The sequence below is a fragment of the Argopecten irradians genome, chromosome 3 (genome assembly GCF_041381155.1).
Source record: "Argopecten irradians isolate NY chromosome 3, Ai_NY, whole genome shotgun sequence".
Classification (NCBI taxonomy): Eukaryota; Metazoa; Mollusca; class Bivalvia; order Pectinida; family Pectinidae; genus Argopecten; species Argopecten irradians.
The window spans coordinates 22,505,683-22,532,737 of NC_091136.1; the positions used below are offsets into that span (position 1 = coordinate 22,505,683).

Consider the following 27,055-nt stretch of genomic DNA (forward strand, 5'->3'; position numbering starts at 1 on the left):
TTTATTATAAATTCATTATTCGATCGAAAAAAAAAATCTGGTCTAGAACGGAAAGGTATGAGGAAAATATTTATTCAAAATACTATCACTGACAAATTTTAATATTCCATATAATATGTATAATATGTAGATATAAATATGTTAGGTATATCACGTATGATTGTCAGATTATTTCGGGAATTGATCAAAGTTCGTTAAATAACACCACAGTCTACATAACTGCAGAGATTTAATTATATTTAAATCTCTGATAACTGTAAGCTGATATTTTTTATTGTGTAAATATCAATAATTTATCAGTTTTGTTTCCAATAGCATGTTTTGTATGATTTGCCTTGTTGACAAAAGTACAATGTTAGACATCATTGAGGCCTAGATCTTAATTTTATAACAAATCTTCGTGTAATGTTCCAAGTTTTTCATAAAATGCATTGAATATATTTACATCCACTGACATGTGCGCGTTATAATAAATGGAATTGCGCTATAAACTTGGAGAAAGAAACGATGCAAGTTAGTCGATGGATGTGATAAACACACATGTTTCACTCGTTCTAAAACAGCTAATATAATTTTATTGACTACCGTCCTGACCAACCTACGTCATAGCCTAGACTCATCCTTAGCAACGCAGAATACGAAACTTTCATCTGCAATTAGCGGGCAACTTCTAGCTCGATACTGACGTCACACTGACGTCACAATCCGGTATACACAGCTCAGCGCCATGCAAAGGAATATGAAGCAATCGTTTAGTGAGTTTAGAGCTAAACAGACTGTGTGTGTGGATGTACTACGAAAAAGAACGGATTTTACTAACCAAACGTAGATCATGGTCATGGCTGAGAGGTCGAAGGGTCACGTTCGGGTGGGATTTTACGATATTGAAAGGACTATCGGAAAGGGGAACTTCGCGGTGGTCAAGTTGGGAAAACACCGTATCACAAAATCTGAGGTTAGTAGCTGCATGCATGTAAATAACAAAGTATTTACGTTTGTGCGTTGATTATATAGTCTCTATGATTCCCCGAGCTATTGGAAATGTCAGAAAAAAACTTGTCACGAGCGCGATTTAGATGCAAACACAATATATGCGATGCATGCATTGTGTATTACTCCAGTTCCATTGTGCAATCTGCTTGTGTGATATTTCCTGTTTCTGTGTGTTGGGTGTTTTCTTCTACTAGGATTTATTGTTCATGAGATTCGTATACGTATTTACTATAACTGAACTTTTACAACATGTACGAAAAAGGTAGGTTTCATGTCAATAATGGTCTGTAATCGAGTTAGGTTTCGTGACGCCTACCTGAGCAACTTACATGCTCTTTGTGTATTAGGATACAAATGATGACATGTATTGCCTAACTGTGTCCAGCTTGAGGCAGTAAGAGACCAAATCATCTGTGGTCAGTCCCCGTTGCGTGTCCAACATGGCATATTTCATGTGTCAGGTTCATTATGTATATGTATACTGTGCATACTACATCACATGTGTTTGTATATGTGTGCTATATATAGTAACATGAACTGAATGACTGTGCTTTTAGTTAAAATTGAATTTAACCAAAGAGACACAGTCACTCAGTTTCATGTATTAATTTCATGTAATTGCATGTTAAGCTATTTTTCTTCCAAAGTATTTTATTTGATTTGTTGTCTGATATTCAATGTTGATGAAATGCCTGGAAGTTTTTTAAGGTTTATCTTGGGAAAATAATTCTGTTCTATGCATGTTTTGATGTCCTGATCATAATATACATGTGCACGTATGTAAGTGTTCCTTGTTTTAGGTTGTTTACACTCCTTTGTTAAGATCAGATGGTCCAACATAGTCTATAAAATGAGCTATTTTTACGGAATTTGATAACTTTTCACAATATTTGTTTTCAAACCACATTTGTATAACATGCAGCCAGGAATTATTATTTATACAGCTTAGATAATTCATAATTATGCAATATTTTGGCTGTAATTTGTTAATTCAAGATGTCCACAACCCAAGAATTCAATCTTAAGGATACTGTTAAAATTGTCAGAAAATGGTATGCACAACGATAATGGTTAAAATTTTAAAGATAATGCTATATGTTATTATCAGAAATTGATACATTTGAAAATAACAATTTTATAATCTGTAAAAAAATGCCTTTATTTTAGAAGTTACAAATTCTAAAAATCATCATCAAATTAGTAAATATGGTTACTGAAAGTGTACATTATTGAAAAACATGTTCTGTGGTCTGATTTGGATAATGTTTGATAAAATTTGGACACGCAAATTTTAAAATACTGCGGTTTGGTAATCCAATTTTGTTATCATTTATGTCATGATATTTGGCAATAATAATTAGGCCTAAGCTACTGTTCACAGCTAAACAGCAATCTCACTGTCAATGACAAAAATATTTTGTACATATCTGTGTTTCATTTGTCATTTGATACGTATAATGGGTGAGGAGGTTAATAATAGGTCATAGATAGTGAATGTACTAGACCCATTCATGTATAGATATCCATCTATTTGACAGTCGAATTGGTATTTTTTTAATTGTACTGTTTTGATTGAATATCGCTGTAACTTGGGATTTTTGATCTTATATATTTTAGTATCTATCCATGTACTTTTGTCAATGTTTTATATTATCTGTATGATATGAAATTCAAGAGCAATTTGGAATATAATATAACACAGTTGGGACCAACAAAATTACTTTGATATACACATAATATTACAGACATCTTCTTATAGGAACTTTTACAGGGAATGAAACAAACATGTTTAACTATTTGTATATCGTTGGACTATAATAGAGTCATTTTGTGATGGTGTGAAATTGACAATGATTCTATTAAATTTTTATAGAATACTTTCCCCCTGTAGTCCAAAATACCTAGACTTTCGTTGGCATGTGGTCTGTGCTTTGTTAGAGTGAGGGAAGTCGGATATGAACCTGTTCCTTTTAATTTTTGTGTGCTATACAGGTCAGATGTCATATGTGTGTCAAATACAGGCTAAACCATGTTACTCCAGGCTATTTTATATGATACACAATGTAACACACATACTGTACATGTATGTACCACACAGAGGTAACAAACTGTGAAAGAGGTTAATTTGGGGGTACTTCCATAGGATTGGAAACAAGAATGGTGAGGATTAACAGAGAGTGCACAAATTCCTTGTTTAAATGCATGGTTGTAATAGTCAGCTACAAGTGATGCCCACCAGGTCCCTGTTATATTGTCTTTGTTCAACAGTAATTGGACACCACAAGATTCTGATTGGAGGATAATGGTACCTTACACTAGATAGACACTTTCAATGAATAATAAGAATAGTCAATAGAAAAGTTGTCACATTGATGAAATCAGTTTAAAGGTGCTGCCTCGATAGTTAATTTGGAAATCAGTAATAATGGAAGAGTATGATGTTGTTCCAGCTATTTTCATACAAGCTTGTGATTTCACTAGATACACTTTGATACAGCTAGTAAATAACATGAAATGAAAATCACCAGATTTCAAACTTCTCTTGAATTAATTTGAAATTCATCTTTTAGACAGATATTAGGCTTAATGTTAAGTTAATTTTGTTTCATCTTTTAGACAGTTGTTAGACTTAAATAGCTTAATGATGTTTTGCTACCATATATCTTTTTAAGTTTAGCCTAAAATCCATTGTCAATACCATGTATCTGTGTTCCATCAGTTTTTAAGTTGAATAGCTGATGTCAAGTCTCTTTATTCTCTATGAAGACTAAAGGATAGAAGACTAGATATTTTTTTGTGTGGGTAGACAAACTCTAAACCTTGTAATGTTGCCTCCCACATACATGTACTTGGGTATACTAACTCTAATCTACAGATAGACTTGTTACAGTTTGGCCACACTCCAGACATAACCTCTTACATCAATAAAGAGAAATCTCCCAAGTATTCAGCTATGTACTGAAACTTATTGTATATTGAAATGTTTGCTTTTTGATAAGTTTTGTAAATAAATGAAATGTTTCTGCAGTCAAAGTAAAACAGACTGTTTGTTAATGTGATGTTTTTTGCAGTATCTGATGGCTAGCTTACTAGGGTCGTTGACCAATGAAATTATAATATTGACCAGAGAAATTGGGAGTAATAGCTGGTGTCTTGGCCAGTGATGACAAACAGGTGGAGAGGACTAGGGAGCTATTGAGTATTGATGAAACTTTCAGGATCAATTTACAGTGTTTTTCCTGGGCATTTTGGGAAATTGCCACCTGGTGATAATTGGGAAATTTTGTGCGATAAAAGTATGAAATTTAAAATTTTAACGGTGTTTTATGGAAAATTTTGGAAAAGGTAGAAATCAACAATTATCGTTCTCTAGGAATCAAGTGTAAGAATGTATACTAAAATTAGTAAAATACGACGTTCAGACTTGGGATTTCCGGATTTTTTTTTGTTTCGTCACACAAAACAGGTGTCATCTCACTGATTTGGGAAATTTAGACGTAGATTTTGGAAAAAATACCAAGATATACAATCAGGAATGGGGCCTTATTTCGGCCCCAAATATATAGGCAGGAAAAACACTGATTTATGAAAGCATATTGATGTATGATCTTCCTTATAGTGACTTAAGTGTAGAGATCTGAAGTCTGACAAATAAAATATTAAACACGTACACCAAGACTGCAAGAGAAACTGTCAGGGAAATCAAAGTTAAACAAGTTTCCATTATTTTGGTATCATTGACAATACGTCAAGTGAGTCTGAAAGAAACTCAACCATGCTGTAGCTTTAAATGGAGATTTACTTTAGCTTATAAAGATGCAGAACCCATTGTAAAATTGATCATTTATATGATGTTTAATGTAGAATTCTGTTTCAAATCAGTCCTATTTTACAAGCCCCTGAGGTATAAACCATGACTTGATACGACTTAATTGAGTATATAAAGTATGCTAATGAGTTATAAGCATGTTGATATTCTGTGGTAACTGTTTATTGTCTAATAAAACAATAAAAGCTGCCCAATCAAAGGTACCTTTGGTAGATAGATCGTTAGCCAGATATGTGGTGATCATTAATACTGACTAGCCATTGTCATCTAGATTGGAGCGTGTGCAAATGTCACGTTTTATGTGCTCACTCCACGATCTTGATTCATGCTTTTCATAACAGTTAATTGAAATATTTGGTTCAGTTCACATGTATCTATATGATGAACATGACAATTAGGTGTTTTTGGAGTATAACATGGTGTATTATAGATACACGTATATCACAAGTTTCTTTGATGTATTGTAATGAAGACATGTTTCTTTTTTGAAAAATATGAAATAAAATCAGTTCATTAGTAAGCCGTATAGCGTACTGTGCTCATCAATTTTTTTTTGAACAGATGTTATCAGTAAGGTCAAAAATAACTTAAAACTTACAAAAATAAATAGTTTGACAAAATTTTGAATAATTAGATGATCACATATAAGAAAAAGGATTTCCTGATGTTTTTTTTTTATAAAAAAAGTGTATGTATGCAAGAAGAGAGTGTCCATCCATCTGTATACATCCGTTTGTCACCTGTGTACACTGTGTAGTACAGGTAAGAGGAAGCGATGTAATAAAACATGATATTGATGGTGTTGATACGTTCCTCTAACATGGTCCTCTACTTGTCAGTCTTTTGTAGTTATACTCTGATCCGGTTCTCGTCAGCCTACAGAACGTCCTTCATCCTGGTCATTATACAAATGTTTCTCTTACACTTCCTTAATTTCTTCATTTTTTACATCTTTTCATGTCTAAATAGATGTTCTACAGCACTGACTCTTTTGAGACATATTTTTGTTTATTTTTCCTTCTACCACATATCATTAGTAAGTCAATACATTTAACCAAAGATGAATTTACATTTGGTGTACTTGTCACTTGCTAAAAAAAATTTTTTTTTTTTTTTTTCTGTATAGAACTTAAAAATGTATACCGGTATATGTTCATGTTTTTGATAAAGAGTGCCATATTCATGATTTTTAATCAATTAATAAAAAAAAATCATATGTTTTATGTCTGTATAGTTGTTCTGACCTTTTTTGAGGAATGCGTCAGATACCATGATTGTTAAAGAAACGCTGAGAAACTTTTCTTAAAGAATGTTGCAAAATTGTTGGTGTTTTAACATTGCCTGTCTACTGAGAATGGGAATACTTGACTCTGTGTACACTAGCACAAATCACTAGCTGTGAATTGATGAAATAATCTACTTCTCCAATAGAATAGCGTGTCACCTACTGCTGATAACGGACAGGATTTATTTTTATATTTATTGATGGCTACTGCATGAACCAGTCATTAGCAGCAGTCAACAAATGCTCACGACTTTTTGTCGTTAATCTATTATTACTATAGTATCATATAACACATGAATGACACTGGTGGTATGTCAATGATAGTCATGTTAAGTCTTGTGTGATACTTAAAATTAATGCAGGATATATATATTTATAAAAAAGTTTTGCTGTTGGGGAAGAAATGGGAAATTTTGAAAGTTTTCACCAAAAGAACCGATAACTGCTTCATGTTAATGTTACTCTAGGAACCTAAGGCCTGGATGAAGACCTACATGGGTCCAAAATATGACCTTTTGATTACCCCTTTTAGTGTATTGAGTTTTGATACTCCTGCTACAATTAATATTTCAAGTTTGAAACACAAAATGTTATATATAACATTTCAAGTCTAAACACAAAATCTTATACATGTACAACATTTCAAGTCTAAACACAAAATCTTATACATATACAACATTTCAAGTCTAAACACAAAATCTTATACGATATTTCAGCATCTGTTGCAGGTGCATGACACTAAAAGGAATCAATGCTGTTTAGAGTTGTATCCTAACCATAGCATGTCTGTCACTATTAGGCCAAAAAAAATGTTTGTTTAGGATTACATTGGCAAAAAAAATAGGGTCAGTGGGTTGGGAAGATTTTTTTTAGTGTTTTTCACTCTAAAATGATGTCTGGAACCGTAGTCTGAAGTAAAAATCCCGACAATTTTTTTTTATTACCGGTATTTTTTTTTTCATAGAAAAATTGAAAAAAAATAGGGTTAAGGGTAAAAAATTAGGGTCGGTCGGGTAACCTTAAACAGACATATTTTATTTTGGCCTTATTAAGCATCAGTCAATATGATGATAGTGATCTTTTGAATTTTGGAAAGGAACTGATTTGGAATATTTCAACACATTGTTTGTTAGAGAGGATGTTACAGAAGTTACCATACAATATATGTCCTTGTAAGTGGATACTTGTGATAAATTGATGTAGTATTGTAAGATTTAAAATGAATCTTAAAAAAAGAGGACATCCTGTTGGCCATGTTCAAAGTAACAGACAAACTATGAAAGAGTTGTAATACATGTTAGTACAGGATACAGGGAAGGTCTCAGGAATTCTTACCAATAACTTCAGGTTTAGAGGTCATTTATGATCAATGCAAATAATTAACCTATATATGTAATGTGTTAATAATTACATTAAAATAAATCCAAAATTATACAGCACATCTACATTTGTATTTCTTAGACTGGTTGTAAACTTCTGCTAATGTACTAACATCACTACTTTATGGATAGTTGTACCTGAAAAGAATTTAAACTTCCAATTAGACACAATTTCAACAAGGGTGATAAAACAGATACATAGTCACCACTGTTAAAGACGTACATGTATTTACCAATGTTAAAAGCATGAAGTTTTTTGAACATTAGGTTATATGTGTAACATTTTAGAATACAGTCCCAACATATTGTATATCAGCTTCAGGGTATTTTCACTAGGAAGCTCTCGGTGTGAGTTAAAAAAGTCCTAGCTGATAAAGTGACGCTATTTTTAACTTTAGTGTTCTTGTGTCAAACTTTAACACGTCACTGTATACTATTTGATATTCTTGTTATTTAAATCGGTACAGGAATTTGTTGGCTTTTTTGTGACCCATTTTTTAACCTCTATTATTTTGTTTTTTCAGGTTGCCATCAAAATTATTGATAAAACACAACTAGATGAAAATAATTTACAGAAAATATACAGAGAAGTTCAAATCATGAAGCTGCTTAGTCATCCAAACATCATCAAACTGTATCAGGTAAGTAACTCGGGACCTCAGGTTACAACTCATTAGATTAAATAAGTAAGTAAATTACCCCTTTAGAGTAGTTACTGACCTGAGATTTACCTGGCTAACCATGATGTGACATGACAATATGTACCATAAGAAAATAGTACTCTGTTGGTCACATGTATATGCATGCTCTTTCCCGGATTGAATTGATAATCACAAAAATATCTTAAACAAACCCATCATAGTTTTGCAGTATTTGATGTGCAATACAGTATAGAATGTTTGCTGTATGGTTTATATACATGTCATTATGATGCTGTGATCAGCTACAGTGGTACCGGTTACCTGTGACTCCCGCTGTATGTGGTAATGATGCTGTGATCAGCTACAGTGGTACCGGTTACCTGTGACTTTATGTGGTAATGATGCTGTGATCAGCTACAGTGGTACCTGTTACCTGTGACTTTATGTGGTAATGATGCTGTGATCAGCTACAGTGGTACCGGTTACCTGTGACTTTATGTGGTAATGATGCTGTGATCAGCTACAGTGGTACCTGTTGCCTGTGACTTTATGTGTTAATGATGCTGTGATCAGCTACAGTGGTACCTGTTACCTGTGACTTTATGTGGTAATGATGCTGTGATCAGCTACAGTGGTACCGGTTACCTGTGACTCCCGCTGTATGTGGTAATGATGCTGTGATCAGCTACAGTGGTACCTGTTACCTGTGACTTTATGTGGTAATGATGCTGTGATCAGCTACAGTGGTACCTGTTACTCACGCTGTATGTGGTAATGATGCTGTGATCAACTACAGTGGTACCTGTTACCTGTGACTTTATGTGGTAATGATCCTGTGATCAGCTACTGTGGTACCTGTTACCTGTGACTTTATGTGGTAATGATGCTGTGATCAGCTACAGTGGTAGCTGCAATATTGTAGCTCAAAAGACTTTTTTACAGAAAATGGTGTCGTCTTTAGAGCTACAATTGGTGCCTATTACTGCTAACGGAGCAAAGTAATGATTATGCAAACCATTATAAAACGTTTGTTTGCATTTTTATCGTACTTGTTTGATATCGCTTACCTACTAGGCAATAAAACTGAACCACATAAAATATCAAATTCTCATCGAGGCATCATTTTTTTTACATAATACATATGAAGGTCTTTCTGAAGGGAATTTATACGGCAAGTCCATAAATTGTGAATTTGACATCTTGTGAGCGGTACGGTAGATATTAAGAATGGTAGTTATGTTTGTTTTGGACAAAAATAATATGTAAATGCATGTATACGCATAAAATAATTGGAAACCTACAAAAAAAGTATAGAAACTATGCCCGAGTGATTTTCGGAGGCAGTGCTCCACTACGACACATAGGGACCAATTCGTACCCGGCCGAAAGCTATAGTAGGCCGGGTACGTATATTCGTTCTACTACAGTGGTACCGGTTACCTGTGACTCATGCTGTATGTGGTAATGATGCTGATCGTGATCAGCTACAGTGGTACCTGTTACCTGTGACTCATGCTGTATGTGGTACACTCCATCTTAATCAATACGCTCTTACCAAGCTAATGAGTAAAACTCTTCCCTAGCTAGCATATCTTTTTTGTTTTAAAGTTATTTTAGGCAATAATCAATGAAAGTATCAAATTGTAGAAAACCATAGTTTGTGTAGTATAGAAACTGCCAAATGAATTATTGTGAATTTAAACAACCAGGCAGAATTTACCTATGTATAATTTCTAACCCCCATCTGGCTGCTTATCGGTCATACTATCGTAGTGGGATTGGACTGGGTCGATCATTGGTGATCTGCTTGTGTTCGGAGGTCTTTGGTTCGAGTCTGGGTCTGCATGGCTGCTACATTTTCTCCTTCCCTGTTAAGTACTTATCTAGCATGGAGGTTAGTTATAGACTATAGATAGTGAAAAAATTCTACACTAATTGGAAAAAGAAGAATTGAAGTAAGATTCAATAAAATTTATAGTAAGTGATGATTGTGATAGCATGGACTGGATTTATTACTTCAGAAAGTAAATGCTGAAGACAGGCCATCATGTTAAAAATAACAACATAAATGTACACCCTGCTACAGAGACTTGAACAGTCAATGCTGAGTACTGGTAATCAGGTCTCCAATATATACGAATATCAATACACATTTACCTTGACCAGTCTAGAAGTTAAGGTCAGTCTATGTCCTAGTGACTGAAATTTGGTGATTAAATAGCACTAAACTTTAATACTGACCATTATACAGCACTGACCATGGGCTGTGTTAGTACACCTTAATCTGCCCTGATCTTAAGGAATATAAGGGTTATACTAACCCAGTAATGTCCACAATACTCATACCTAGATCTATCAAAGTAAGATATCATTCAATATAATCTTATTTATCTGAAATATTTCGTTAAGGATAGTCACTGCCTTTAGGTCGGTGGATTTGTCTAACTGGAGTTTGAGTGTTTTTTATTTTGATTATTATTTTCTTTTTTGTACTTTAAATTTTTGCACCAGTATTAGAGTTAAAGTATCGCATCTAAACAGAAAAGTATGGAGATACACAATGACACACTTTGTGATTTCAGGAATAAATTGATGGAATTGAAATATGAAAAATGAAGGTTAATTTCAAGAACTGATTGTCTATCTTTATTCAGTTTTAGAATTTAGTTTTTTGGACAAGGTTATTTTAATATCTGCACGTTAAGTGCTAAGTGCTTCTTAATTCAAGATGTTTATCATTAAATTGAAATAGTAAAATGGGACTTCCAACTTTTATAAGTACATCCACATCACAACAAGAAATGTCTATGGGGACTAGAAATATGTTGGTATCAGTTGACAGATATATATATGTGACCTGCTGACCTAATGACCCTACGACCTTAACCATTGACGCCAGTTAGAGAAGATATTTGGAGAGATTCCATGTTGTGTACAGTGAAGTGTTACAATGTTTGAATTACAGGTAGGCTGTCAATAAAACACGCTATAGTACACACCTGTATTAGGTAGATGGTAGCACATTGACGTAAGTCCCAGGTATGTTAGCTCCCCCACCAAGCTCTTGTCGGTGTAGTAATCTCCAACACAATGTAAACATTACTGCAACTCTTACACTCACACTTCCGCATCTACATACTAAGGATCTGTATAATCAATATACTCTGTCAGTCAACCAAACCTCTACGTCATAGTTTAGGGAACAAGGTAATTTGGGACAATTTTATTATCTGGAGAGATTTGGGCTACAAAATCTACTTGAATAAGTAAAGAATTTTTATTCATCATGTTTATAATAAAACTTTGTAAGATCAGCCTTGTAATGATTCTACAAACATTTTAACCAATTCTAGGTCTCCTTAAATGATCATTTATATTTTCTTTGCATTATGTAGAGTAGAATCTTATAAACACCCAAGCAAATCAAGCTGCTTACCTATGGAACTGAATGATTTAAGAGACTTGAAAAAATATGGTATTTAACTTTTGTAATCAATATATTCTATTGGTCACAAAATTCTAGATAAAGATTAAAATGTTTAGAATTATAAGAAAAAATGTAATGAATTTATTTTTCATTGAATTATTATGGAAATTTCCATGGTCTACATTGTAAAGGAAGGAATTGGTTATGGAGATTTCTGAAAAAAGGAAATTAATCTTTATCATTTATTTTAGTTTTACTTTATAATTTCATTTGTTAATCTTATTTTAGTTACATTATGTTCATATAAATGAATTTGTGAATGACTTTTATAGAACATCAAGAATTTACTTAATTGAATTTTGAACAGCAGACAGATAATAAGGCTTTTATAAGAGGGTATGGAGGTTAGCGATCTTAGTGTCAAAAAATTTGGTTAGATCCGAGGCTTTAGTAGCCACAAGAATGGAGTATTTTTCACATCTTTACGAGAATTTTAATAACGTCATATTGCATAAAATGTCATATAATCATTCTGATGTCACAATAATTAAAGCTTTCTTGCTCTATAGGGCTTGTCCAATAAACCTGTACAGGTTTAATGCCCCCTGGACAAGCCTATCTGAGAGAAAATGAAACTTAATTTTAAAACATGAAATACATGAAGACTCTGGTGTAGAGATGTAGTTGTAGCCTGGAGCTGACCGAGGTAAAGGCCACTACTGACGTAAATCACACACTTGTACAAATCTCGAGGATTTACTTGATTAGAACTAGGTAAAGACCTAATTGGTGTTGTTAGTTGTATTACTGGCCATTCACCTTAAGTTTACTAACCTTCCCAACACAATAATGTGAGTAGTATATAGACCAATATTTGAGGGAGATAAACTCGTTATTTGTTCTGGTTATAATACTGATTTTATAAAGGAACAGTAGGAGTTGTAGGTGTTGACTGGTTCAGTAGGTCCATCTGCTCACTGACGTAGTTTGCTTGTTAAATGTAAACATAACGGCTACATACGTATCTGTCTATATTAACAAATGCCTTTGTTCAAACAGAGATTCTTTGTATGTCGCTGTAACCAAAATTTGTGAATAATCTATGTATAAATGGTGCCATTGTTTGCTATCAAAGTGCTCTACTTTAAATACCTCGGATGTATTTACATAACTTTCATGAATCAAAATAAAATATTCAGGTTTTCAGTATTGCAAGACTGAGTATTTCTAAGCCATGATAACCTTAGTTATTTTTATATAGATCATTGTGAGTTTTTTCCATCACATTTTTTTGTTACTTCATCTGCATTAAATCACTCGAAAAAATAATATGTAAACTTTGGGATAGATATTTGACAATAATTCACATTTATTTTATATGACTTATCTCTATCTTATTCACCGTCCCCTTCGAGTCATTCACTGTGACGTACATAAGTATGTCAAATGTACTAGTAGTTATATATAGATTTAGGCCATCCTTTAACAGTCATAAATCTTATTGATATCACATTTTGTCAAGCAGTTATGAATCAGAAGAAAGTCATACTTAGCTCTAAAATATCTCTAAAAAATCTGAAAAAATAGCTAAAAAATTTTCTAAATCAAACTTACATCATCATATTTCTTAGTTAACTATATTTGGTTCCTTAATGGTTTCAATAGTTAATTATTTAGTACATTGGAGGTTTTAATAGTTAATTATTTAGTACATTGGAGGTTTTAATAGTTAATTATTTAGTACATTGGAGGTTTTAATAGTTAATTATTTAGTACCTTAATGGGTTTAAAAGTTAATTATTTAGTACCTTAATGGGTTTAAAAGTTAATTATTTAGTACCTTAATGGGTTTAATAGTTAATTATTTAGTACCTTTATGGGTTTAAAAGTTTAAAAGTTAATTATTTAGTACATTGGAGGTTTTAATAGTTAATTATTTAGTACATTGGAGGTTTTAATAGTTAATTAGTTAGTACATTGGAGGTTTTAATCGTTAATTATTTAGTACATTGGAGGTTTTAATAGTTAATTATTTAGTACCTTAATGGGTTTAATAGTTAATTATTTAGTACCTTAATGGGTTAAAAGTTAATTATTTAGTACCTTAATGGGTTTAAAAGTTAATTATTTAGTACCTTAATGGGTTTAAAAGTTAATAATTTAGTACCTTAATGGGTTTAAAAGTTAATAATTTAGTACCTTAATGGGTTTAAAAGTTAATTATTAAGACATACCTTTGTGGTTTTAAGATTAGGACAACCACTTTTACATTAAAGTTATGGACAGCATCCTGTTTTGTTCAGTCCAGTTTATTTTAACAAATCAAAATTAAGCAGTCTGGCTTGGATGTCGTAGGATTGAAGAACAGGAAGTGAACAAACACTTAAAGAATTATCAGTGGAGATTGTAACTCCCACAGGTCCCCTAACTCCTATTATCATTTAGTTATCTCGCATTCTTGACAGAATTGACCTGTGTAATGATTACAATATACTGTATAATGCATTACAACATATCCTATTGTATCACAATGTATGTGACGATACAATAGGTATCACGATACAGGGTTCACGATACGATACCTATCGCGATATTTTGAATAATAACATTATCAAATAAGAATCAACAGTGACAGAGATTTCTTGACTTGAGTTTTATCCATTTCCCATGTTGCGTTACTAGGTTTAGTAGACAGAGACTTGATATAAGACCAGGAAGCGGTGTTATAGGCCACAAGTTTAATGTTTTGCTCCTCATGACATTCGGCCATTTTGTGACTAACAAACGTTCGGCTTACGTTTACCAAAGGAGAAAATCCAATGTTCAATTTTGATTTTTAGGTATCGCGATACTGATAAATTACACACGATGCATCAATGTACCACTATGCGATAGATAAATATATGCATCAGTGAATCATTACACCTATAGATATAAGTTGTGACAAACACATCTTTACATTTCTTTAATCTTTTTCTTCTTCGAATTTTGTAATAAGAAGAAAAGTGTTTTATCAATTTTTAATTAAATTTGTTTTTACAAATTTGATGAAAAGAGGATTGATACTGGTGATGTTTAGCTTATTTAAAGAAGCAATATAATTTACTTAAAAAACACTATAAGTGTCCTGTTTGGCCATGCATGAACAAATGTAAACATTATAATAGTGTTAGGGGTATCATGTTTCCAAGTATAGTCACAAGGACTAAACCTACAAAAATATTGTACAATTAACTGAATTCTGGACATTTTGGTAACAAAACATTTCTACAACAATTAGTTTCATTGCCATGATGGTGATGGTACATATTTTTTTTTTTATGATGTATCGTACTTTACTTTTGTTTTAAGGCTGAATGGTTTTACATTTTAAAAATGTGATGGTACACAAGTCCTCATTTTTAGTACAGGACATTATGTTTTGTCACCTTGGCATCTAGCCATATAAGTAATATTTATGTATACCCACTTTTTCATAAACTACATAGCACCTTATGTAGTACAGGTGTATGTACTAGCTAGTTGAGCAACATGTACTGCAGCAGCAGTCTTATCAATATGAAAAGAGAATTAATTTGATTGCAAGATGTATAATGCATGCTTAGCTAGATATTTTTTATTACTATTTCAAAACAATATGTTGATTAAAACGACAGAAATGCTTATACCATTTAATATATTGAAATTATATCCGCATTAAACCCACATATTATTGATGAGTTTTTCAACATACTTTTATATGATGACTATTTGGTATAGAAACATTTCCTAGTTTGTTATATCATTATAATCATTATAATACCTATGAAAAATCATTTATTTGATGCTTTGAAAGGTCATTTTAAACAACTTTGAAAATAATGCAATTTTATTTATCTTGATTCATTGAAATGGTATATGAGAAATCAACTGGTAGTTAACACACAAATGATTTTTTTTCAGGTTATGGAAACCAAGAATATGCTATATCTGGTATCAGAATATGCACCAAATGGTGAAATATTTGGTAAGTATTCCTATATTGAAATGTTGTTTATCAATGTATAGACTTGTTAATTATCCTACTGCCATCCCACTATATATTGTTAATGTTATACATATCATGTATGTATAATCTCAAGCTGTGTCGTCTTAAATCTATAATTTTAAACCTGGATTTAATCTTCTGAAACAATATACAAATACGCCGAAACAAAATATTTCCTTTTACCTGTATACAGATCTATTTTTTACTGGTATTGAGTGCTTGGAAGTATCCCACCATCACCATGTACATACTGTTATCAAATTTAGTAGCCAAAAAAACTGTTTATGCATGCACAATATTGTTACTCTATTATTTTGTTGTATTGAACTATAGACTGATACCTGTATGTCACCTGTAAAAGAGAAAATGTGGAGCTGTAAAAGAGAAAATGTGGAGCTCTCATTCTCAGTATTTATCACAAGTACATGAATATGACTTCAAAGGTTATCCTGAGGAAAAAGCTTATGATGTGTGCTGATTTGTACCATCTAAATGTACTGTAAGAAAGTGAGGTAAAGCAATTACTTTGTGCCCTATAATGTGTAAGGAACACCTTTTGAAGCATAAAAATAGTACGAAGGCCCCATTTCATTGTCGGCCATTATCATAAAAGGAGTGATTGATGAGATTTTTGTACCAAATAGAATATAGTCTTTCATTTACTAAAATGTATTATTTAAATTGATATTTTTTATTGCAGTTGAAATATTTGTCTATCGAAGCATATGCTAGACTTGGTGTATATTTGTTTTGCATATTGTTTGACACACTGCTGCTCTAGATTCATGCTATAGACTTTGATTCCTACCAAGTCTTTGCTAATTGTCTGTTGCATTTTTATGTGTGATTCTGCCATCTCTTTGGAAACATGTACGTCATTACTGATCACCACGGTAACCACCAACATTATAGGAGGCAATAGTCCTTGCTGTCTGAGCTTGGGATATTAAATTGTATTTTAAGTTTGAGAGACACAGGAGTTGAACTGTGACATATATATATGTTGTACACACTAAGTAATTATGTTTTAGTGTCGTCCTCCACCCCCGGCTCTCATCACCACCCACCTATCACAGACAACAGTACCCATTGGTTATCCATTGTACACTGATTGGTTAGCCAACAAAACCTTTGACATTTTACACCATCAACACATTGCCTCCATCACACTACCTCTAGTCCTACACTTCCCGAGACAATGCTTCACTAAAAAACCGTTAATACAATATGGAGTTGTATGATTAATTAGAGTTACATTTTTTGCAATTATGCTGAGTGTCAAAGAATGTGAAATAATTCAGAAAAGATTTCTTACTGAGAACAATAATTGATGAATTTGATGGTCAGGAGGAAAAAGGCTTAAAATGGCAAAGATTGAATCCAAAAGCTAACTAGTAACTATAGGAATAAAAAATAGAATCTTAAGCATGTGTCAAAGTGCTGCTATGATAACAATACTAAGAAATGACTACCATGACATTTATACAAGGCTTCAACAGCAGCTGTCCACACATCAACCAATTACAGCTTGTTGATTATCTTAGCATCGTCACCAAATAAATGTTACGATATGTCAGACGGTTACATCCTGGTCCTATTAGTTACTGATTTACTACCTACTATGTCTTTTACTAGTTTTTGTCTTATCCACTTCTCATTGTAAGTCCTATCCTGTCTAGTAGTGTTATGTTTGTGGACTCGGACCATTTTGTGACGGATGGGAAATGTAGCGTTGCAGTGTCCATTTCGTCATCTAGTTTCATTTTATACAACTTTGCTTTGTGATAACGAGTATCATATGCTTCTGTAATTCTCACTTAATCAGTTGCGCACTGTCCCTTATTTTTAAGCTGATCAAGCATCAAAGATGCCTATAGCGTGATGTAGTTTGAGGAGACATGGCAAGTCTTTGAGAGATGTTTTCTAGCTTATGATATGGATTCCAGGAACTTAATAAAAGTAGTATAGTATAAAGTTAATCAGTTTCTCAGAAAATCTATATAGTGCCTTCATATCACACCCTGGGACATGATGTCATATCACACCCTGGGACATGATGTCATATCACACCCTGGGACATGATGTCATATCACACCCTGGGACATGATGTCATATCACACCCTGGGACATGATGTCATATCACACCCTGGGACATGATGTCATATCACACCCTGGGACATGATGAACCTTTCAATTTGGGCTTCAGAAGATGAAGTAAACACATATATAGTGTTTTCCTACAAAAATCTTATGTACACTGTACTTCACTGGTGCCTGTTAAAATGCCTTTGCTATTTATAGCTTTCATAACAGTGCTTGGAAAATTCGTAAGTCATGCCTCCACTCAAAATAGACTGATCAAATGTGCTGGAAAGAAATTACGTCAGTGTGTGCCAAGGTCGTATGCCCTCAATCTTAAACAGGGGTCCAGAATCGGGAAGATTGGGAAGTTTACACCGCTATGGGATAGCAGTCAATATAGACACAATTGCAAGCAGACCAATTGCAAATAGCATTGAAGCAGTATTTTATGTGTCATTTATGTACAGAAATATATTAAAATATTAGTTGGAAATACTTAAGTGTGTCTATGAAAATAATATACATCTAAAAAAGACGCTGCAAGATAAATATAGAAATGTATGCATGTATTACCTTAGTTTAAAGACTCTATGATAGATATACATTGAATTACATCAAGGTATTGCATCAAAGAGACACAATACAAACATACCACAGACTCCCAAAATGTAGTCGGGTGGCTTACGGAACCATTGATAAGATTCCAAGAACTAATGTCAAAAAGAGGCTGAGAGTTGGAGAGGGAGGAGAAAGCTTGATATTGTACTGGAACATTTCTAATGTAGATGATTATATAAGTTCTTGGAGAAGTCATCCCAAGAGAGATTTGCGCCAGTAATGATTAACATATTCTTGTTCTGTTTGTAGATTACATTGCCAGACATGGCAAGATGACGGAAGTAGATGCACGCAAGAAGTTTTGGCAGATAATTCTAGCTGTGGAATACTGTCATAATCATCATGTTGTCCACCGAGATCTGAAGGTAACACAGCTCCCTTTAGACCAATATATATACTAAAACTAATCACATGCACTCTACTTCTTGTTGTTATAAACTCCTTCAAGCAAAATAGCTGGATTTCAAGAGGGAAGTTGGCAAAATAATGCATGTCTAATATAGATTAGAATACCTGAATTGCTTAGTCATTGTGCAAAATTTCAAGGTCTGATAGCTGTTTATTTATAGCTTAATTCACTCCTTAACACTTTGATTTCAAATTAAGCATCAATTTGGTTTCAAGCACTTTGAAGTTCAAGAAGAAAAAAAAGATTTTTTTTTAATTAGTGTAAACACATACCTCATTTCTAAAACATGTAATTTGAGTTTTTCATCTGTGACTAGAATGAAGATATACAGTAATACTGACTGGTCATGATTTTCAACAATGCATTCTCATTTCTATTGCTATTTGCATTAAGGATGAAATTCTATAGACATACCCATCTGAAGTATTTTCTGAATTACAAGTCACTAGATTCATCTATTTGTCATGTTGATGGTAGTTTGTTCAGAAGAAATAAGAAATGGTAAATGCAGGAACATTGAGACACAGTAAGTCATAACACCATCCTGAAAAATGATTGATATTGTGTCTGGAAAAGAATTCAAACTTTAATGAGTTTGAGTGGGTATTAGTAATGTAGCAAATATTTGCTTGTAACCTTGTTCAAGATGTTATCTGTTGGTCCCCGCTCTGTCACATGGCATGTATGGTTAGCTTGTGGTGATGTTTGCTGAGTAATAGCCCGCTAAATCAAGTGTGACACACATCAAGTGCTGTGTTTCTGCTGTTCTAAGTGAAAATGCCACTAGGTCAAAATCAGAATTGTGGAGGTGGCTTTCTATGGCTTTTCCAACACCTTAGTTAGCCACTGAGGAGGTCGGTTGTCGCACCTCCAATGGCAAGCATCATGTGCATCAGGCAAAATGTCACTAGGTCGAAAACTTATTAGAGGGAGCTTAAAAGATATGTGTCTGAGACGTAGGCTAACTTAGAGGGCTTTACTTTCAATCGTTATAGCTGATGGTCATTGGTCTTAATGATCAGGCAAACTATCAGATGGGTGGTCGTAACAAAATCTGATGGTGGGTTGTAGCAAATTTTGAATGTATCAAACTGTAGAAGGAAACCTTCTTTGGAGAAGAATAATTAGAGTTATATATGTATATTAGTAATCTTGCTTTTGCTGTGTAAGTTCAAATTTTGAGAGTTATTTTGAAAAAAAAAAAATCAATGATAGATTTATGAAAAGGGTAATATGATTGTGTGAAAGAAGTCAGTAATCCTTGGTAATTGTAATAACCAGAAAGCAATGGTATGTCAGGTAATCCTTGGTTATCTTAGTAACCAGAAAACAATGGTATGTCAGGTAATCCTTGGTAATCATAGTAACCAGAAAACAATGGTATGTCAGGTAATCCTTGGTAATCATAGTAACCAGAAAACAATGGTATGTCAGGTAATCCTTCGTAATCTTAGTAACCAGAAAACAATGGTATGTCAGGTAATCCTTGGTAATCTTAGTAACCAGAAAACAATGGTATGTCAGGTAATCCTTGGTTATCTTAGTAACCAGAAAACAATGGTATGTCAGGTAATCCTTGCTTATCTTAGTAACCAGAAAACAATGGTATGTCGGGTAATCCTTGGTAATCATAGTAACCAGAAAACAATGGTATGTTAGGTAATCCTTGGTTATCGTAGTAACCAGAAAAACAATGGTATGTCAGGTAATCCTTGGTAATCATAGTAACCAGAAAACAATGGTATATCAGGTAATTCTTGGTTATCTTAGTAACCAGAAAACAATGGTATGTCAGGTAATCATTGGTAATCATAGTAACCAGAAAACAATAGTATGTTGGTTAATCCTTGTTAATCATATTAACCAGAAAACAATGGTATGTCAGGTAATCATTGGTAATCATAGTAACCAGAAAACAATAGTATGTCGGGTAATCCTTGGTAATCATAGTAACCAGAAAACAATGGTATGTCGGGTAATCCCTGGTTATCGTAGTAACCAGAAAACAATGGTATGTCAGGAAATCCTTGGTAATCATAGTAACCACCAGAAAACAATGGTATGTCGGGTAATCCCTGGTTATCGTAGTAACCAGAAATCGGTATCGGTGGCTATAATGACCTTAGTGTGTGTCTACCTGTATATCTACCCAGTAATCAGGGATTCTCCACACCTGTGCTGGCACTAATAGGTCATATATCCAGTTAAGCCTGCCCAGGTGTGAGAGAGAAAGTAATGAAACAATTCTGACGTCATTATTGCACTTTATTTTCATCCTTGGCAGCAACTAGCTTTGCATTGTATCATGCCAGGGATGTTTTCGTGACAAACAAAAAACAATCACTAATTCTCAATTTCTGTATTATCTGAGTGTAACAATCTGTTCCTTTCACATTTTTCATCACTACCAAAGCATATCTACTTTTTGTGCTTTTTATTCATATTTTGGACTTTTAGAGTTGATTATAGTTAAAAAATAATCCAAATGATTTCAGAAATAAGACTATCAATGTTAACCTCAGCAGATAAAACTGGGATTTCAATATTAGTAGGATTCCAATGTGGTTTCTTGGGATCCAGAATCTGGAGTGACTACATTCCTGGCCAATTCCACTTGTATTTACTCCTGGGTACATATTGAGGACAAGGCCAGGGGACAGTAAAAGTACCTCAAAGGACTATCATACGGCTGGCTGTAAGATCTGTCACTTTATAATGAAAACATTTCTACATGTGTGAGCTTATGTAGGGCCTTAAATATATATTGGAGGCTCAAAAAGGGCACCATCTGTCAGGGGCGGGAATCATTGGATAGGGAACTGATGGAAATAATTAATGAAGTAATCAATGGAAATATAAATGTAATAAATCAATGAGTGGAAAATGCTGGGTAGATAACAAGAAATAAAAAGGTAATTACAAATATTCAGCAACATCTAACAGCTGTTATTATGCATCTTCTTTCTATTCTGCATGCTCTCTTTTTAGAGTTTACGTAAATATTTTCTTCAATGTACACTTGTTTTTGAGCACCTGTGGAGCCAATTCTGTAGATAAATATAATGACCTGAATATAGCTGTGTACATGGTATAGGACTAATCCTGTCAGGAAATCATGGACAGCCAAATACACACTTGTCATTTCAGAGAAACATGCAAACTTAGCTAATTAGTGTAGAAAATATCTTCATCACTATTTACGTCATTCATACAAATCAATACACCAGGCCAAGAATTCGCTGCAAATATTACAGCTTGTAAAAAGCTTACATCTGTTTGTTTGAGTTTGTTAAGGAATGGAAACAAATTGTAATTAAATGTTGTATTTTAACCTGCTATTGGTTAAATACAGTAATAGATTCAAATTCTGCTGGCAATTTGCGAGTAGAAATAATACAGTAAATATCTGGTGAATCTGTGATCGCCCTAAAGGAGCCTCTTGCCACAGCTCTTGAGGTAAAGGTTAAAGGTCGAAGCTTACGTCAATGGCTGAGCTTGGGGGGGTCATAAAAACACGCAGGCCCTCATAACATTGTCAATCAGGAGGACTTCATGTTAAATCAAACCAATTTGTACAATAGTCATCTCATCAGCTCTGGCTTAACTTCTCTGTGGTAAATCAGTATTGTAGTTTAGGGCAAATGTAATTAGAAGATGATTTGTCACTAACTCTCCTTAGTCAGCTTTGGATACCTGGATGGTAAAGCTTGACAAGTCTGGTACTAGCTACTAGGTAAAGCTTCCTTCGTTGTGAGATTTATAAGCTGTTATTTGGTATCTACATACATTCTAGCTAATTTTTGGATGATATTTTAAATATTTTCTTCTAGACTGTATACTAAAACAAAGCTTCAATGAAGTGTGTATCGGACAGCAATTCAGCTGAATTATTCTTTTGGAAATTTTCTCAAGTTATAATGTGTATGCTTTAAGATATTGAAGATTTGAAAGTTGTACATTACATGAGAGATTTGAAAGAAATGATCAGTTTTCACAGTAAGATATTTGTGTTAGTCGATCCAAGAAGTTCTTATAAAAACAAAGCACCAAAGCTAAAATCTATTGTATACTGTAGATATCTTGTCTGAGATCAATCTAGGTCTGATTTATAACGTTATGGGTAAATTTCCCCTCAAGAAATGAATTCCTCTCTGGCCTAAAATACCCCTGAAGATTTAAAAATTCCCCATTTGAAGCTGAACAATGAACGTTTTTGTAACACGATTTCCCCACTTACTTATTTTTCATTAATTTCTTTAGACTTTTGTTTGCAAATTTCTTCATACAGCTACTGCATATTTTATGATAAACTCAAATTTTTCATTATTGAGCTTAATATCTTGCTTTACTAAATCTTAAAATAAGATAAGTTGTTTTATAGTATTTTTTCGTCAAAATGAATATAATCTTGGACCAAAATAAGAAGATTCAAATTCCCCTATATTTCGCCAAACTTTTCCCCTATTCTGAAAAAAGGGTAGTTTCCCCCAAAACCTAGATTGATCCCTGCTTGTTATTCCATGATTTATGGTAATGATGCAAAATACATTTTGTTTTCCAAATTAGAAAATGGCAAGCTTGCATGCACACAGAATGTGGAGAGTATTTTGAAGTATAAGATTGAGATAAAATACACATAATAGTAATGATATACAGTTTTCTTTCCAACATCAGACAGCATATCCTAAACAATGCCCTTCAAGTCAAGTCTTGATGAGCTGAACACTTGCCAGCACCGAACTTTTTTTTGCATTATATTTCCTGCCGAGATCTCTGCAAGTTGGAAATTATTGGAATTTGTTTACGCAAGTCGAAGACATTCCGACTAATTATCAAAACAGATAGTGCTTTAGGAGGCAAGCTTTTCTTGAGGAGGTAGAAAAGTTGATTCAGTTTTAAGTGCATTGATTACATCAGTGGTGTGTGTTTACGTGTTTATATAAGTATGGTGGTAAAAATTATGTCAGTTTCTGTAGGGTACATACGTCAAACTACTTCTGATTTACCTATACACTGAAAGACCTTCACCAGATAGAGGTGTATAAATGACACAATCTCTATACCCTCGGTGACGTCTGTCGGCCTCTTAGTTTCCTGTCGATGAGGTTAGCAGGTTCTGTAGGATTTGGACTTCCTGCAGAAGTGGTAAAGTTTAACTTATACGCCGTAAATAAAGTAAAAAGGTCAAGGACAAAATAGACTTTTGTCAACATATCCAGTGTGTGTACACAATTTAGATATACATTTAATGTTGTCCTCATTATTATGGATCGTTGTAGATAGAATTTGTCAAGATACACATTATATGTTTGCTAACACTATGTATGGTCACTGCAGATGTTGACACAAAAATTCCTCGATTTTTCAGCTGTTTTCCCCCCAAAAAAAATAAGAAATTCGAACAGAATCATTGACAATTAAGCTGCCATCTTCACAGGTTATTTCTTAGTGTAGTTTGGTAGCTGTGTGTGAAGACAACAAAAGTTGTTATGTTGTAAGCAGTGAAGCAATGTGACAGGACTCTGGTTGGGGGCAGAGTAATGATGCCAGACATGACTGGAATGTCGTAACTGTTGGATCGGCACCAGTACACTCACTTTGTCATAATTCTCTTAGCACATCACATACACTAACATAGGGTTTCACACCGATTTATTTTTGTCTCGAGGCATTGAGGTTATACCATAATTATCTTCAATTTTTGCAGAAGAAGGTAATAAGTTATAATGGCAACATTAAAAATCATTGGAACTTTAAATGGAATGTTCAGTATTTTAATTGTTGTACTAGGTGGGTAGGGGGGGGAGAGTTGTTAGTGTTCTTTTGCTAGTAATAACCATGAATTCTGAGGACTTTTGTATGACCTTGTTTAAGGAATACACATGAGACCTAGACTCTATCACCTATGGCCATGTTGTGTATGAGTAATGACCTTGTGTTGTGTCATCAGCTGTAACTATCATCCATATTAATGTTGTGTACATACTGACCACCTAATTACCTTTTTATATGAATAGCCTCATTCTTGGTTGACTGTGACGTACTACGAGGAAAAAAGATCTGTTTTGATTGTCCCAATCCTGTCTTTTTATGACGTTATATTTGACTGCCTTTTGTTGTGTCGAAATTTGATTTCCAAGATGATTAGATTTAATTAGATAGTTCACTGCGTCACTAATTCTGAACACAATTAAGTTCTTTACGTCGTCCTGTAATGTGTACAGTGAAAAACATTTCCGTGATGTGGTTCAAACTACAGCTCATACGACAGTGGATAAACTTTTGGCACATTATTATGATTTTCAACATCATCTTGAAGTGATTGTATCCATAGGAAAATTTCATATACTAAATTTCTCACAAAGGATGTTTGAAGTCATCCATTATAAAGTTAAAAGGATTTGTTAAATCATATTAGATAAAACAAAGCTAGGATATAAGTGTGAGTTAGGTCATTGGAATGTGTATTAGGTGTAGAGATGGTGTGGGGAGGGTATGAATCAGATACTGTGGTTGTGTGGGGGAGGATTAATGTTAGCTAGTTAACCTTAGATTCTCATTATTTAAATCTATTATTGCCCCCGAAATGTCAGAAAGGTGTGATTGTGTTCTCATTGCACTGAGAAAAAAAAAACCTTATTGAATGCTAATAATTTGAAATTACCTTACTGTTATTAAAAAATATGTAATTAAGATGGTATTATTATAGTCAACAGCATTATCACTTAAGTCTTAGTTCATCAAAGTCATTGTATTGACTAATTTTACAATATATATATTTTATGTTGCTATTTCAGGTTTCACATCTACCCAATCTTCTAATATATGTTTTCCATTGTGTCATTTCAGGCTGAGAATCTCTTATTAGATGCTAACATGAATATAAAGATTGCCGACTTTGGCTTTGGTAATTTCTTCAAGACGGGTGAACATCTGGCCACATGGTGTGGTAGTCCTCCGTACGCTGCTCCAGAGGTGTTTGAGGGCAAAAAATACCTTGGACCCCAGATTGACATATGGGTACATAGTTTATTTCTTTCTCTTTCTATATTCTATGGTGTCTAAGCATTGATCATTAGAAATTCTCTATAGTGTTCAATATCCCAAACCAGAATTTTTTTTTTCAAGAGCTGATTATAAAGAACATGTTATAAAAAAAAAAAAAAAAAAAAAAAAAAATCATCTAAGAAAAATCAAAACAAAACTGATCCTGTCTAATATAATCTTTAAAAGGTGGTGAATTCAAGACATAGGTGTTTTGTCGTGTCTTGTCAAGCAATGAAATCATATTTGTGAAAATATGATGAATGAACATGTAAAAGAAATGTATTTTTATATTTCTTTTGCAGAGTTTGGGTGTGGTATTATATGTGTTAGTGTGTGGGGCACTACCATTCGATGGTCACAACTTACAAATGTTACGAGATCGTGTGCTGTCTGGTCGATTCCGTATTCCTTTCTTCATGTCAACAGGTATTAAACAGATTTTAAAATGAACAATCTGAAGGTGGTCAGTAGTGCAAGGGAAATAACTCTGATGCAAACTTGACTTTACTGTATGTGTGCAAATTTGGCTGAAATTCAACATTTAATGGACTTTTGAGAGATAAATAAAATAATTATAACAAGAATTCTCATTGACTAATAAAAATTTCAAATTCAAGGACAAGAAGCAAGTTGGTAATTATAGATATGAACTGAGGAGTAAGTTGGTTGTACCTCTGTTATAACCACCCGTCCACATTGTGCAATAAATATTAAATTCTGAGGAAGTAACTGTTTCAAGCTGAAAGCAAAAAAATAGGGCTTTGGTTTCAATTTAATACCATGATTTATGTTGTTATTGTGTTTCAGAGTGTGAAAGTCTAATTCGTCGAATGTTGGTGCTTGATCCATCCAAACGCCTAACTATTGGTCAGATAAAGAAACATAAATGGATGTTAGCGGAGGGTGGGCCCCCTAAGCTCCAGACACCACCTAGTCCAATTATCGGGTATAAAGCAAAGATTGGAGAATTTAATGAGCAGATTCTACGTCTTATGCAAAGTCTGGGGATTGATCAACACAAAACTATGGAGGTATGTCAAGGCTTTTAAAAAGTTAATTTTAGATTAGCTTGGATATTGTTTTCCTGTCGATTTTGATAAAGCTAGATATTTTGTTGAAATAATCAGCTTTTAAGAAAATAGAAACAAGGTTTCATTGGAGTATAAAAGGTAAATCAAAGTGAAGGGTAATTCAGTGAACGGGCCAGGGAAACAACATCATTGATTCTATTGAAATTTCACTTTTATTGACAAACCTGTTAAAATAATATGTAAAAATAGAATTTGATAAATTATATTTCCTTCCTAATATCCTTGTC

The 27,055-nt window shown here is 33.5% G+C and overlaps 1 protein-coding gene across 2 annotated transcripts in view; it reads left to right on the forward strand.

Moving 5' to 3' along the window:
• The first annotated feature begins 502 nt into the window (after positions 1-502).
• LOC138317874 (serine/threonine-protein kinase SIK2-like) overlaps positions 503-27,055 on the forward strand; it is a 33,359-nt gene continuing 6,806 nt past the window's right edge. Inside the window, exons 1-7 of one of the 2 annotated variants that reach the window (XM_069259848.1) lie at positions 503-955; positions 8,011-8,127; positions 15,497-15,560; positions 18,531-18,646; positions 25,540-25,710; positions 26,040-26,163; positions 26,545-26,768. In XM_069259848.1, coding sequence (XP_069115949.1) covers positions 833-955; positions 8,011-8,127; positions 15,497-15,560; positions 18,531-18,646; positions 25,540-25,710; positions 26,040-26,163; positions 26,545-26,768 — 939 coding nt within the window. In that variant the 5' untranslated portion in view covers positions 503-832. Of the gene's footprint in view, positions 956-8,010; positions 8,128-15,496; positions 15,561-15,617; positions 16,094-18,530; positions 18,647-25,539; positions 25,711-26,039; positions 26,164-26,544; positions 26,769-27,055 lie in introns of those variants that run through there. The other variant, XM_069259849.1, reaches the window with a different exon arrangement.